Source organism: Miscanthus floridulus, chromosome 10 (genome assembly GCF_019320115.1).
Source record: "Miscanthus floridulus cultivar M001 chromosome 10, ASM1932011v1, whole genome shotgun sequence".
NCBI lineage: Eukaryota > Viridiplantae > Streptophyta > Magnoliopsida > Poales > Poaceae > Miscanthus > Miscanthus floridulus.
The window spans coordinates 119,637,689-119,652,355 of NC_089589.1; the positions used below are offsets into that span (position 1 = coordinate 119,637,689).

General features: G+C 45.7%; 1 protein-coding gene across 2 annotated transcripts; it reads left to right on the forward strand.

Annotated features, from left to right (window-relative positions):
- The first annotated feature begins 11,293 nt into the window (after nucleotides 1-11,293).
- On the forward strand, nucleotides 11,294-13,800 carry LOC136485514 (L-type lectin-domain containing receptor kinase IX.1-like). Of its 2 annotated transcripts, XM_066482375.1 has the most exons (4): nucleotides 11,294-11,508; nucleotides 11,590-12,193; nucleotides 12,318-12,858; nucleotides 12,972-13,800. In XM_066482375.1, exons 1-4 carry the CDS (start codon nucleotides 11,359-11,361, stop codon nucleotides 13,633-13,635), a joined length of 1,959 nt encoding a protein of 652 aa, XP_066338472.1. In that variant the 5' UTR covers nucleotides 11,294-11,358; the 3' UTR covers nucleotides 13,636-13,800. The 2 variants fall into 2 exon arrangements, with proteins under 2 accessions (XP_066338472.1, XP_066338471.1); XM_066482374.1 differs by having other exon boundaries at nucleotides 11,294-12,193.
- The last annotated feature ends 867 nt before the right edge of the window (nucleotides 13,801-14,667 follow it).

Here is a 14,667-nt window from a genome sequence, read left to right on the forward strand (position 1 = left end):
TCAAGAAAGGATGAACCTGTCAAACCTAGATCAAACTCAAAACTAGAATGTGTTTGGCAAAATAAGGAGGCACCACCAGTGGAGGCACCACTACTAGAGGCGCCACCTTAAGAATCCTCATCTTCACGAACGAATCAAGGATATCATGACTCTTAGGAGGCCTACCACTGATTCGACAACAGACTCAACCATTGAAGAGGTAAATGCTGCCATACAAGGTATGTTGCATAATCATGCACAATGGCAGTCAAGCATGGGACACGAGATGGCCAGCCTCCAGCAACAATAGCAATAGCAAAATCAAAATTGGGAGGCTCTGTTCCAGCACCTCCACATTCAGCTACCTCGTTGAGCAATCACGACAACAACCAGCTTGGGGGAGATGGCATCTCCCATGTATCCAGATAAGTATTTCTTTTCCTTTTATTATTCTTAGTTTGCTTTATATATATTAGAAAAAAGATGAATAATTGAAAACAAAATAGTTTGCTTTAATTTGTTTTTAGGATCTGAATAAAATAAAAAAGGACTCTGAAGATAATCTCTTATAATGGAAATGATGAATAGTTGCTCTGTTGTAATTCCTTTCAAGTACCTAGTTTTCAGCCTTGAATTCTTTCAAGTTTTGGATAAAGCTGTTTTGATATAAGGATTTACTCTAAACTTGAAACTCGTGGATAGCATATGCTTGATCTAAGTCTAGGTAATTGATGGATATGATATGAGAAGGTCTGAGCTGCTGTTTATCTTGTTCCAAGTGATACTAAAGTTTTGGAGATTTATCTTTTGAAAAACATAAAAATGCTACATGATGAGTTCCTGTATGACAAAGTTTGAATTCCTACCAGAGCCATACATGTTATTTAGGCTAGGAAAACTTCTGCATATATGCTGCTTGCTTTTGCAGTGAGTTTTGTCAAGCTTTGTTGACCCTTATGAGAGGTTTGTCATGCTCTTAAAATTAAGATCACGTACACACCACCCAAATATGCACTACTCCTACTCAGGGGGTAGGCGCAAAAACATGCCATCCATCTAGATCTACCCAAAAATGTTCTACTCTTACACTGGGGGTGAACACAAAAACATGTTTGTTAGGTTTTCCATCCACCAAATAAATACTCCAAGTTCTTGTTGATATCTCTCTCAAAGTTTTGTTGTAGAATAGAGGCATGGGGCTATACAAAAGTTATTCATAAAAAAGAGAAAAAATAAAAAAAGAATAAAAAAATGGACAAGTGTCCAAGATATCTAAAACAATTGGTACTTAGATGCTCGCCTAAAAAAAGAGAGATGAATAAGATAGCCCCTGTTCTCTTGCAAAATTATTTCTAAGTTTCAAAAGAGATATAAGTTTTCAAGGAGTAAAGTAGAATTAGGTTAGCCACCATATATATACACCATATACATCCACATACATGCACATCTTGATTTGATTGTATGACTCAACTCTCTTTGGATCTATTGTTTGACTTTACAATATATGCATTGCAAGTATGCTCTAGCTTTCTCCCTACCTATGAACTCCACATAAGCCTTAGTGGTAGGAAGAGCAAAGGCATAACATCTTTATTGCCTTGGTGTGGATTTACAAATACCACATATATTGAGAGACTTGAGAGTGTTATACAATGGAATCTCTGAGTTTTATTTTGAAAACTTATAAAAACTCTAGAACAATGGTGGAACAAAGACCTTGAGACATAGTGCTCAACTTGATCATTCTGTCTTTCAATTGCTTAAGACCCAAGTGAAGGCTAAGAAGCCCCATGGTTGAAGGTAATATGGGTAAGTTTGAAAGTCAGATCAGTTTATTCTAATTCAGAGGAGAATTTTTGATTGAACACCTGTATACTTTTGTGGCGTGAAAACATTGTAGCAACTCCTGATCCATTACTGAGTTTAGCTTTGCTCAGGGACTAGCAAAGGTTAAGTGTGGGGGAGCTTGTTGATGGTCGTTAACACCAATTATAAACCATCAACATATCCTGCATATGTACTTAATTCCATCACCAAACATAGGTATCAGGGTTGAAACTAATGAATTCCACGAGCTTTGGTAAATATTTGTATGCAGGAGGATTTATCCAGAAAACAGCTCCCAGGACCACTATCATACACTCCAAACAAGCAAACCGACGACAACAAGTGATTCAACCAGCGAAAACTGCGAAAGACAACTCTAGAAGGTTCTAGAAGACACCACGTCGAAGCTTGGCCAAACCGCCATGAAAGTGGGCTGGTTGGCCTACCACAGAGCCCGCTCGCCCTCCGCCGCTTCTTTCTCCTTCCTACGATCTACACCGTTGATTTTAAGGCAGCTTTAGGTCAGTTTATCCAACGATGGTCGAGGGAGTTGACGCAGATCGATGGTGTGGCGATTCCTTGCCCCCTACTCGACCTCAGCTTATATATAGCAGCCCCTACCCCCTCCCTAGAGCCATCTTGAAAACCCCAATTCATATCTCTCATTCAGATCAAGACATACCAGGAGGATTAAATCTAGAGCTCTCCAGTGTAGTCGATTAATAGCTCGGGAGTGAGGGTCGAGTTGGGCTCATGCTCAAGTTTCGGATCTAGTCTTGGAGGCTTGGCAAAGCCTTGTATCTTCACTTCTACATCTTGTAAGACTTATTATCAATTTATCATATTCTTATCTACATGGCTATGTTTACTTTGAATATATATCTTGCTTAGTTAAAGGTTATCAATACTTTTGTGTGCGGGTTCATAGAGCGTTTAGCTTGCTAGTTTACCAGTTAGGCTAAGTAGCCGAGTCTCATGTAAGCATGGTGCTTATGCAATGCTCTGCCTATGAGTGCACCCTGTTCTCTGGTTGGGTGGTAGCAGCGGGAGGTGATAGCCCCGTCTGTCCTTTGTAGTCCACTCCAAATTGAGTATGTTCTTAAATTGTAGGACCATAGTCGCGTCAGTAGAGTTATCTATTGTGGGTGCTCTATCGACTAAGCGGCGTCCCGAAGTGCACAAGAGTAGAGTTAGTCTTAGCTTTAGTTGGGTATATATATACTTTGATCCTATAATAAGAATATCATAGGAATCTACCTCACCCGTTGTTCTACCGAGTTGACTAGTTTACATTATCTTTATAGATCTATCCCCTGAGTGTCATTATGCTTAATTCCTATCTATATATTTACCCTCTACTTAAGCTATGTTGGTATGTTGATAGATATTCCTCTATTACTCAATAAATCTTACTCCATTGTTTCCCTGTGGTAAAATATAAATAACGATACCTAGAATACTCCCGATAAAATGCTACAATGACATTCTGTGTGCTTGCAGAATCCTTCATATTCTTTTTGTGTTAATAAATACCAACACCCACCATGAAGTTCATGACCATCTACCTTCTTGCCTTCGACGAGAAACATGATCATCAAGCCTCAGAATTGAGGAAGTGCATCCACCGTGCTGAAGAAGCCGAGATCTACACCCGAAAGCTCCACATGCAGTTCGCCGAAGCACAAGCACAAGCAGCCGCCACAGAAAGCCGCTGGACTGCCATCACCGAAGCCTTGAAGGAAGCCAAAGATCGCCACGCCGAGTAACCGAGGAATGCCTACCTCATCACCAGACCCAAGCGAAGGATGCTTGCCACGCACGAGCAAGAGCCTGTGATTCTGGAAGGAATCCCCATCTACCCTCCAGAGTGAAGAAGATTGGACCTTGAAGCGTTGTGGTAGAACCACCCAAATTATGCTGGCCTATGTGCACCCGTCATTGTCCTAAAGACCTTTGACTACTGTATACAAAAGTCAGATAATCCAGTAGTCTGTCGGGTGTCCTCGGGGAACCCCGAATCATCCACATTTTATAACTCATATAGGATCAACAATAGAGTTACCACAACATTACAACATTGATACAAAAATTTCATACATCGGAGTTGAGGAAGATTTACAACATTAGGTTACAAACCATGTTATGTACCTTTAAGTAACACTTGAGTTCCAAAAGTTGAGTAGAACTACGGAAGTAACTTAAGTGAAGTACCTAAGATAGAAGGGACAATTGGATCATGTCGAGCCCACTAACATGAACTTGATTAGTAGCACAAGTCAGAACCTGCAACAGGGGTTAACAAACCCTGAGTACTTGAGGGTACTCAACAAGACTTACCTAACTAAAAGAAAAGACTCCAAGGGTATGAAGGCTTAAAGGAAGCTCTGAAGCAAGAGTAACTTTTGTAGAAAAGCTTACTATGAGTGAATCCTTACTTTCAATGTTTTAATGGTGTATTAAGTCCATATCAATATTCAGTTTGCACCTAATCTAAATCAATCATTTCTTTAAACATCTCAACTCATTTCTTCTCATATCCATAAGTCACCATGTTTCATTGATTAACTACAATGTAGAGCAGGGAATTGAGTCTCCTTCTCCGAGAAGCAATGGCGATTCAAATCGATTAAAACCCAGCCGGGGATTCCCAACCACATGATATATGCAGGTCCCTGACCTACATATATCAACCATTCCCACAGATCCTCCAAAACATGAACTAGATCGCACCACCCGAGAGCATAGTACTCCACTGCCCTGCTCCGTCCCTGATGGTTATCTTGCAGGGTGTGTACACGCTACTCCCACCATCTCTCCACTCCTAGTGTGCATTATCAGTTTGCATAATGAAATAGCCAAGGTACTCAGGCTTACCAGAGTATGTGGCCAGTACTGCAAAGTCTCGACTCACATAGGTCTACAACGGTATGGTCCTCAATCAACATAGGTGGAGCACTACATAGAGACTCCATTCTCAATGCAAGATACCCGACCGGTCTCAATTTAACATTATCATTTATCATGGTATTCTCATGACCCATCAATAGAGCCGAGAAGAGCGAGGTAAAACCTATTTCTCGTGGACGAAGAAACCATCATTCGACTTCTATCAAAGTCTAAGCATTACTAAGCATTAGAGATATCGGCTTATTCATGTTCTATTATTTGGTGCCCATTTAAGTTCTAGTTTGATTGCTTTCCTTTTCTATATTTAAATTAAATACCAACCATAGTGATAGCCCATCACCGTAGTAGTAGTTAACCCTGCATATTCGTGTAGGTGCATGTACCATGCCACCTACCCGAATATGTCCATACCCAATCACCTAAAATAGTAACCACCCATATATATATACATACATACATACATACATACAAGGATATGCCCGATACCTGGGTATATGCCTATGTATGACTAACTTGTCGCCTATTTCTAGTCTAACTAATCTGAGGCACATACATATGCATGTGCATATTTGTCACTAACCTGATGGACCTATAGAAGTCAGACGAGTCGTCTATGATGACTTGGTTAGTGTTGTGGGGTCAGAACCGCGACAAGCATTGTTGTTCGAGTCGGTGTTAGAGTACGGGTCTCCGGTGGCTCGGGTGGACTCAAGAAAACAAGAATCACAGAGAGGATGCAACGGTTTATCCTTGTTAGGGCCAATCAGTGCCCTATGTCCAATAGCTAATGATCCTTATACTCAAAAGCACCCAAAATCGAGAGGGTTACAATAGGGTTGTAGAGAGATTTGGTAGGGGGTTAGCTCGGTGCTAATCCTAAGGTTGCCTCGCCGCCGGTGGTGCCTTCCCCTCATTGGAGAGGAGGAAAATGATGGGATGCGGTGGTGGAGCTCTCGGTGCCCCTCGGTGGGTTGCCTTGCTCTCGATGCTGAGCAGAGGCCAAGGAATGGAATGATCTATCTGGGTTCAGTTCCCCCCCCCTAGGTCTGACCTTATCCATTATATAATGAGATATGTCAGGTACATGGAGGTTTGGAGAGGTGAGTCTATGGTCTACATGCACCAGAGTCTAGGAGGGCCTTGCAGCGACGCACTATAGACCTTGGTGGTGTCGTGGAGCCGAAGAAGCCTTGGGTGCTGTCCAGCTGCTCTGTTTTGACACTCTATGTGTTAGGCTGTGTCGGCTTGGACCGGCCTCCCCTAGGTGAACCTTCTAGAGTCTTCTTGGCGGTGAAGGAGGTTGGCTTCAGGGGCTGACGTGTGGGCCTGGGGGCCCTCGAACTCCTAGGGGCCATGGGGAAGCTTTGTCTTCTTGCGTTCACGCTGTGCATGACCTTGTTGGGAAAGTGGCCGATAATGCTGTGCCTAAGGGGCAGCGTCGGGGAGCCCCCGAGCCTCGGTAGCTCGAGGCATGTCTTCTTGCGCCCGAGCCTTAGCTGGCGTCGTTGATGGGGCAGGAGCCAAGGGCCAGGCCGAAGTGTTGTCGTAGATCGAGAGCCTAGGGGCTCGGGCAAGCCCTCGAGCTCCAAGCAGAGGTCACGTCATAGTCAGGCTCGACAGGGTTTCTTCTCCAGAGGGTGGATGCAAGTGTACCCAATGGGTATAGTCCCTGGCCCCCCAGGTCATCCTAGAGGTGTCGGTCGGGGGGGGGGGTCTTCTTTGTTCGGGAACCACTAGACCCGAGGCTTAACATACCCAAATGTTAGGATCTCATCAGTTAGGCTTCCTTCTTTAGGTTCACATAATGGTGGAACCTAATAATAATGTGGTCTGGTTTTCCATCAGACCAATCCACTGCTTTAACCTAGCCCGTAGAAACCCTGCTGTTGATGGTCACTAAACACCTAATTTGACCAACAACATTCCACCCAAATCAAGGTAAAACAACATTACATGTGCCATATTATGTTTATAATTCACCTAGTTCCACTTGTACTATAAAAAATTATTTGTATGTAGGAAAAATCACAAAAATGGACAAAATATGTGCACAGGAGGTAATGGGACATGGCAGGGGGCTGTGGGCCTACATGCCACATCACTGATCTGCGTGAAGCCCTCCTCACTGCTTCTCCAACGTTGATCCATGTTGATTTGATCCAAGGGATGACATTGAGCTGCCACAGATCGCTGGGTCCACCATCATTCACTTGGGAGGCCTAAACCCACCTCCAAACCGCCATTTTGACCATGACAACTGACGTACCTGCCATGCAACCACCTCCAAGGGCCAACCATCGTCGTTGGATGGCAATGCATGGAATGGATGGTCGGCCGACGCCTCTTGGCGTCGCTCGACACCCAAGGCACCCTCCACTGCCTCATCTTCACCTACAAGTACCTCCATGCCCTCTACACATTATAAAAGGGGCTATGGTGCTCGGTGGAGATCATCACTCAAGCAGCTCTCAAGCATTCCAAGTGTTTCAAGCTCTTAGAAGCTCTCCAAGAGTAGTAGCTTAGAGGTAGTAGCTAGCTAGTAGTGATAGAGTAGAGCAGAGCTTGCCTCAGAGTGTGGAAGAGTCTTCTGGTCTGGTATAGCTCCTTTGTAATCTTTCTTTTAGCATTTACTTTATTTAGTACTTTACTTTGTTAAGTACTTTATTCAGTAATATAGCGCTTAGTTCAAGTCCTGTCTTACTCTTGTATATCATTAGTGAGCCTAGGTGCTTGTTCTCTGGCATCTGCATCATTATTATCTTAGTGTTTAGTTCATTCATCGTTAGTACTTGTTCTACCGTCGGTTTAGGGTGTTTCGATCTTATTTCACCAGAGCTCAGATCAAAACAGCAAGCTTATAGATTAAGCATGGTGCTTAGGCTATATATTGCCTGTATGTACGGCTAGATCCCGGATAGATTGTGGTAGTTGGCAGGTGGTGATAGCCCTATCCTTCCTCTGTATTCCACCATGTTGGGTCTAGTTATTAAAACGTAGGGCTCATAGTGCTCTGTGCCTGATTGAATTCAGGGCAAGTATGCCCCTCGTACTAAAGACGTTCTCACTATCATTAATTTACTTTTGTTGCTTTAAGATTACATACTCTACTTCTTACACTCAGCTACACTACACTTCTAGTTACCTCTATCTGTGTGATCAAAATCCTTTTTTATCTTTTCCGTCCATCATCCATACTACCCTCATCACCCCCGTGTTGCTAGACATACTTACTTAGTCTACCTAACCACTGTTCCCAATATGTCCTCCCGCCTTCCTTTGAGAAAATATAAATTTGACACTTGGTTCTCACCAAGCGAAATGCTACACACTAGTTCTGTGCGCTTGCGGAATCCCCTTCCCTATATACACACATACGAGCTATCAACACCTACCCTATGGATGAAATCCCTTCATCCAAACCTTACTTCAGATTGACGTAATATTGGTTACCTAGATAACAACCCACCACCCCAATAGGACCAACCCATCTAGGATTGTTTCCTTTACTTTGATTGATTATGCTTGCTTGTTATTTTCCTTGTTTGTGTTTCCTTGTTTGTTGACGCTAGACCGCATAGGATAGAAGACGTGGAGAGAACCCGATGGAGTCCCGAAGACAGGAGCAAAAGGCACAGGAATCGGGCAAGGATATAATCGTCAGCGAATGGAGGCAAGTCCTAACACCCACCTACCCCTATCTCTCCACCATACAAGCCATCTCTTAACCACCACCCTTCCTCCACCACTACATTTTACTAGCCTCCACCATAAACCCTCCACCATCCTTCTCCACCAATTAATAAACTTAACTAATAATGCTTAAATCCTCATTGAGAATTAATGGAATTATAATAAATTATGAGCTTGACTATTACAATGTGAATAATCATGATATGGTAAATAGTTACCTTGATATGATATGAGCTTTATGAACTTGAGGATAATAATTATGGAACCTAAAACTGGTAAAACTGTACTAAACCCCAACAGGGGGTGAGTGAGGGGTAATTTGTGTGGTACAAGTTACCTTGGTAGGTACGCCTAGTGAGGGTTCCTGTTGGGAGATACTCGCCTCGGTCACATAAGGACCGGTTCGTAGTCCCTCTCACCTAGTGAGATATTACTAGGGATGAAAACGGTATGGATATTTTCCGACCGTATTCGAAACCGAATCTGTTTAGAGGGGTTGAGATCTGTCCGTATCCGAGTCTGGATATCCAACATCTGATACCGTATCCGTATCTGAATACTCAAATCACATATTTATGATGTCGATATCCAATCGTATCCTATCCGACATAGTTGACACTATCCGTATTCGAATCCGAATCTGGACAGAAATATGAAAACAAATGTAATATCGGTGATATCCGTCCGTATCCGATCCGTTTTCATCCCTGGATATTACGTACAACCACATGTCTATATGGGTAGACTTGATCTCACACCCCGTTAGATTGAAGTATAATTTCTACTAGGAGGCCGGTGTTGGTAGCGGAATATCAGGAAAAGACATGGATGCAGATCTTCTGTGGTCCGGTTGGCGTGGTTGCTATGTGATCCTCCACATTAAGCCCCTTGACTTGGCCACATTCGAGCTCATATTATTATTATTATTTATTTTGATGATTTGGTATCATCGGCACTATTATGTTGGGATGATTTGGTATCGTCCGAGATTGTATGATGGGATGATGTGGTATCATCCAGGATTATGAGATGGGACGATTTGGTATCCTCCCGAGATTAGTGTGTTTTTGCAACCCTAAGAAGCTACAATAGAGTTATATGGAAATATGAGGATGCACCCCTTTGGGTACGAGGTCTCGTTAGGCCTGTCGCGCCACTGGCCTTGGTGTTGACTATGCCTATCTTGTGGGGAAATTTGTACACCTCTATAGAGTTTTCTAAATCTATTCGAATAGCCACGTCCTTGGAATGGGCAGATGCTAGGATGAGATACTATGATTAGACTTCTATAACTGTGATAATCTGGTAAGACGAACTCTACTAATCTATAACTATAATTAACTTTGGGAACTGGCGAGAATAGTAATACTCTGCCAGGGCCCAACCTATAATTATAATTACTTTACCCTACCACTTTTATAACCACCTCTACCACCTTACCGCCATCCACATATAGCCTTCCCCTTCCACCTCTCCTCCACCCAAAGTTTAGGGCTTGCTGAGTACTTTATGTACTCAAACCCCTCTATTCTACGTTTTTAGGAGTTAAGCTACAAGATGATATACCTGGATGGAACTTCTGGAGCAATGCAAGGATAGGATACCCAGAGTATACTCGAAGACAGAGCTATACGAGAGAGCTACGCTAGGACTACGGCGATTATAAAATAGGAGTACATTTAAGGAATAAGGCTTGGGTTACGTCTGCACTCCAAGCTACCTATAGGAATGGAGCCACCGTTGATATAGGACCGCTGCCTTAGAGCTCTGATATACGATAGAAGGTCAATGGCCCAAGCTATGTAACCCGAACCATGTAATGTGTCTTCCCCATTAGCAATAGAAGTATGGTTTTTGATATCAATCTTGTTCTAATTGTGCGTATCAGCTACTGATCTAGGGACTGATACATGATGCACAAAGGACCCTAAAATTAGGGGCTAGACACTGCCTCCATAAATCTATTTTCGGACGCGGGCATTTCCTGACCGCCTCCGTAAATAAAAAAGACTGTCTCCATTAATCGTCCGGTATTTTACGAGGCGTTTGGATTTTGTGACCACCTCGGTTAATAAAAGGGCACTTGTGTAGTAGTGACCATGCTCGCCGGGGGCAGGCGGCACCCCAACGAAGAAGACTGCGCCGCGCCGGGAGCTCGTGCCGAGGGCAGGCCGCCGTGCCGGGCAGCCACCACGCCAGGCCCGCCTCACCGAGATCCTCGTGCCCGCGCCGGCGAAGAAGACCACGCCGCAATGGGGGCACGCCGCCATGCTGGGCAGGCAACCACGTGAGGCTTGCCGTGCCCGCGCCGGGGGCAGGCGGCCGCACTGGCGAAGAAGACCGCACCACGCCGCGCAGGGAGCTCATGCCGGGGCTTGACAGCCGCACCGGGGGTGGGCCGCTGCGCATGCGGGGCGGACAGTGCTCGACGAAGGAGAGAGAGAGAGAGGGGCGCGTGGTTGGGTCAAAATAGGTAGCCATCTGTTGGCCCAATTGAAGTAGGTAGTGGGAGGGGAATTTTTTTTGGCCAATAAATTTGGGTAGTCTGATAGATGCCTGCTGACCTGCACCACCCAAATGTAGGATACGTAAGAATTAGTAAAATCTGACGATTCAACACCACTACCTAGTGTTCTTCATAGCAATGTACCATCAGAGTCAACGATTGTAAAAGTCTCTCTTGATTATTCGTTCGCCAATGGCACTATATATGTAAGCAGTGTGCTATCGCCATTTGGCTATATACGTGACGAGCCCACGTCTGTGTCACTCTGTGCAAGTGGAGACAGAGACTGCCGCGAGTTGAACTACTCAAAGCCTGCAGGAACGACGAACGGGACCATTGACTTTAAGATTGCACGCCACTCATCATAGGAATCGATAAGAATGTATGAAGCCTCCACCACTGCCCCACAACCTACTAAGAGTTGATCACCGTTGGCACCAACGACCACCATGACTCCACGGCGCTTCTTCTTGGTCGCCCTTCTCACGGCGATCTCATTGTTCGCCAGAACAGCGCTGGTAGCTGTTAGCCAGGATTACACAGCTTCTTGGCCCTATTGCTCGACGACCGGCAACTACACCATGGCGAGCTCATACCAGGTGAACCTCGTCCAGCTCATGGCTGATCTCCAGGCGGGCGCCATAGACAACCGTGGGTTTAATGTGAGCATGGCAGGAAAGTCACCGGACACTGTCTTTGGCCTCATCATGTGCTATGCCGACCGCAGCTGGGATCAGTGCCAGAACTGCGTTCGAGCAGCGACCGCCGGGGTGCAGCAAACATGCCCGTTCAGCCGGGAGATGAAGGCCTGCTACATCGACGCCTGCGTCCTGAGGTACTCTGACACGCCGTTCTTCTCTGTCGCCGATCTTAACGTGTCCTACTACGGATGGATATCTACCTATGTCACCGACATGGTAGGCATGAACGCCACGAGGTGGACGCTGATGAGCCGGCTAGTGGGAGAGGCATCCGGTTTGCCACTACGGCTGGCCAACAAGAGTGAGGTGTTCAAAGACTCTGATGGCAGCTCCCAGCTGATGTATGGGTTCGCGCAGTGCACAAGGGACCTCAACTCAAGCGAGTGCACCAGGTGCCTCACGCATTTGGTGGCGGAGCTGTCCAACTCCCGTCCAAACAACACCTACGGCGCTGTAAAAGGATACAGCTGCTACGTGGTGTACCAGATCGGGAGAGACCTGGGCATCATGCTTCCACCTTCACCGGCAGAGTCGCCGGAGCCCTCACCACCGCCACCGGTGACGACTCCTCCACAGCCAGAAGGTTAGCAACTTATTAATATATATGATATCTGCAAATATATTTTCAGTTCAGTGTTTCACGCAAACCTAATAATGGAACATCTGACGCCTGTATGTGTGCTTGTTTATTATAATGCAAAATTAAGCTACGTCGTCGCCTCACCACGGCATCGACGGAAGGCTCATAGCCGGTGCAACTTTGGGTTCATTGGCTGCTGCCGTTGCCTTGGGCATCATGGTAGCGCTCTTTTGGCGACGCAGGAGAAAGGATACTGCACCGGAACAGGAACTAGGCGCTATGTTCGACGGTGAGCCACAAGAAGAGGAGTTTGAGAAAGGTGCAGGGCCCAAACGGTTCCACTACAGAGATCTGGCTATCGCCACCAGGCATTTCTCCCAAGAGGAGAAACTTGGAGAAGGGGGATTTGGGTCTGTGTACCATGGTTACTTAAAGGATATGGATCTTCATGTCGCTATAAAAAGAGTATCTAAGAACTCCAATCAGGGTAGGAAGGAATTCGAGTCCGAGGTGAAGATCATAAGCCAGCTGAGGCACCGCAACCTCGTGGAGCTCATCGGTTGGTGCCATGCTGGTGAAGAACTCTTGCTTGTGTATGAACTTATGCACAATGGAAGTCTTGATACTCATATTCACAACCCCAAAAAAGTATTGTCATGGCCGATCAGGTAGCACACTACTAGCTACTCCTGACCCAGTTCACTTTATACCACTTCCAGTGCTCTCTCAAAAAACTAACTGCTTTTTTTGTTTGACTTTGTCTCATCTGTTATTTATATAGGCATGAGATGGTGCTTGGAGTTGGTTCAGCACTTCTGTACCTTCATCAGGATTGCCAGAAATGTGTTGTGCACCGTGACATCAAGCCGAGCAACATTATGCTAGATGCATCGTTCAACGCAAAGCTTGGTGATTTTGGGCTCGCGAGGCTCATCGACCACGGCAGGGGATCACACACGACCGTGCTCGCTGGCACGATTGGGTACATGGACCCAGAATGCATGGTCACGGGCAATACCAGCATTCAGTCTGATGTTTACAGCTTTGGCGTCGTCGTCCTCGAGATCACTTGCGGACGGCCGGCAACAATTGCCGATGTTAAAGGCACGACTATCCACCTGGTGCACTGGGTGTGGGAATTCTACAGTCGCGGAAGGATCCTCGATGCCGCCGATGCACGGCTCGACGGCGACTTCAACGCCGCGGAGATGGAGCTTGTGATGGTCACGGCACTCTGGTGCGCCCACCCAGACCGCACCCGGAGGCCCCCCATCCGTGAGGCTATGAACGTGCTCCTCCGCCTGGACGCACAGTTGCCAAGTCTCCCTGCAAAAATGCCGGTGGCGACATTCGAACCACCACAGTCGTTGTTGGACAACTCCATTTCTACGACCACCACGGGTTCCATCATCAGTGTGACTGAGACCTCTTGCTTGCTACGATGACAAACATACACCGTCATAGACGGTCAAGTATCATTTATTTCTGGTATACCGCGCGCACTGCATTCTCTGTATAGTTCCTTAATAAAATGTCGTCTTCTATATATGGGATTGTTGTCACTCCTAGAAATGGATTGTTTCGTGTAAGCATATTGACGCTCACAATTTTGTTTTTTTTTCTTGGTATGGTGGATACTTGAAGGGCGGGCCTGGTGCAAGCGGTAGAGTCTTACCGCATGTGACCGGAAGGTCCCGGGTTCGAGTCGCGGTCTCCTAGCATTGCACAGGCGAGGGTAAGGCACTACTGGACACGGGTTCTTTGCCGAGTGCCCTAAACGCTCGGCAAACCCAAATTTGCACTCGGCAAATGTCGGCAAAGGGTTCTTTGCCGAGTGCAATATATCGGGCACTCGGCAAAGCCTTTGCCGAGTGCCACGTCAGCACTCGGCAAAGAAAAGTTGACCTAACGGAGACCGCCCGTCTGACGTCCCCTTTGCCGAGTGGTGACGTGTCGAGCACTTGGCAAAATTTTTTTTTATTTTTTTCTAAAAAATTCTTTACCGAGTGCCACAGCGTCGGCACTCGGCAAAGTGCCCAGTTTTGCCGAGTGCTTTGGATCAGGCACTCGGCAAAGTGCCCAGTTTTGCTGAGTGCCATGACCATAGCACTCGGCAAATCTGGGACCTGAGCCGGTTTTGCACAGTTTTGCCCAGTTTTGCCGAGTGCTGTTGTCATGGCACTCGGCAAAGGCACCTTTGCCGAGTGTTACACTCGGCAAAGCTGGGAATTTTTTTTTTTTGCTTCCCATCTTTACAGACAAACAAATCACATATTCACAACCATCACATGCCCAGAATCACAATATATATCACATAAATGCCTCGTCCATAGCAATATCCATCACATACACGATATAGATCACAATGTATATCACATCCACATCCATCACAATATCCACATCCAACACAACCATCACAATATCCATCATAGGATCCAACACAGGTCTAAGTCCATGAAACATAAGAAAAGAGACCA

Coding starts and splice junctions, on each gene's coding strand:
- LOC136485514 (XM_066482374.1), top strand. CDS start 11,359: ATGACTCCACGGCGCTTCTTCTTGGTCGCCCTTCTCACGGCGATCTCA. Junction 12,194..12,317: donor GACTCCTCCACAGCCAGAAG/GTTAGCAACTTA, acceptor TGCAAAATTAAG/CTACGTCGTCGCCTCACCAC. Junction 12,859..12,971: donor GTATTGTCATGGCCGATCAG/GTAGCACACTAC, acceptor TTATTTATATAG/GCATGAGATGGTGCTTGGAG.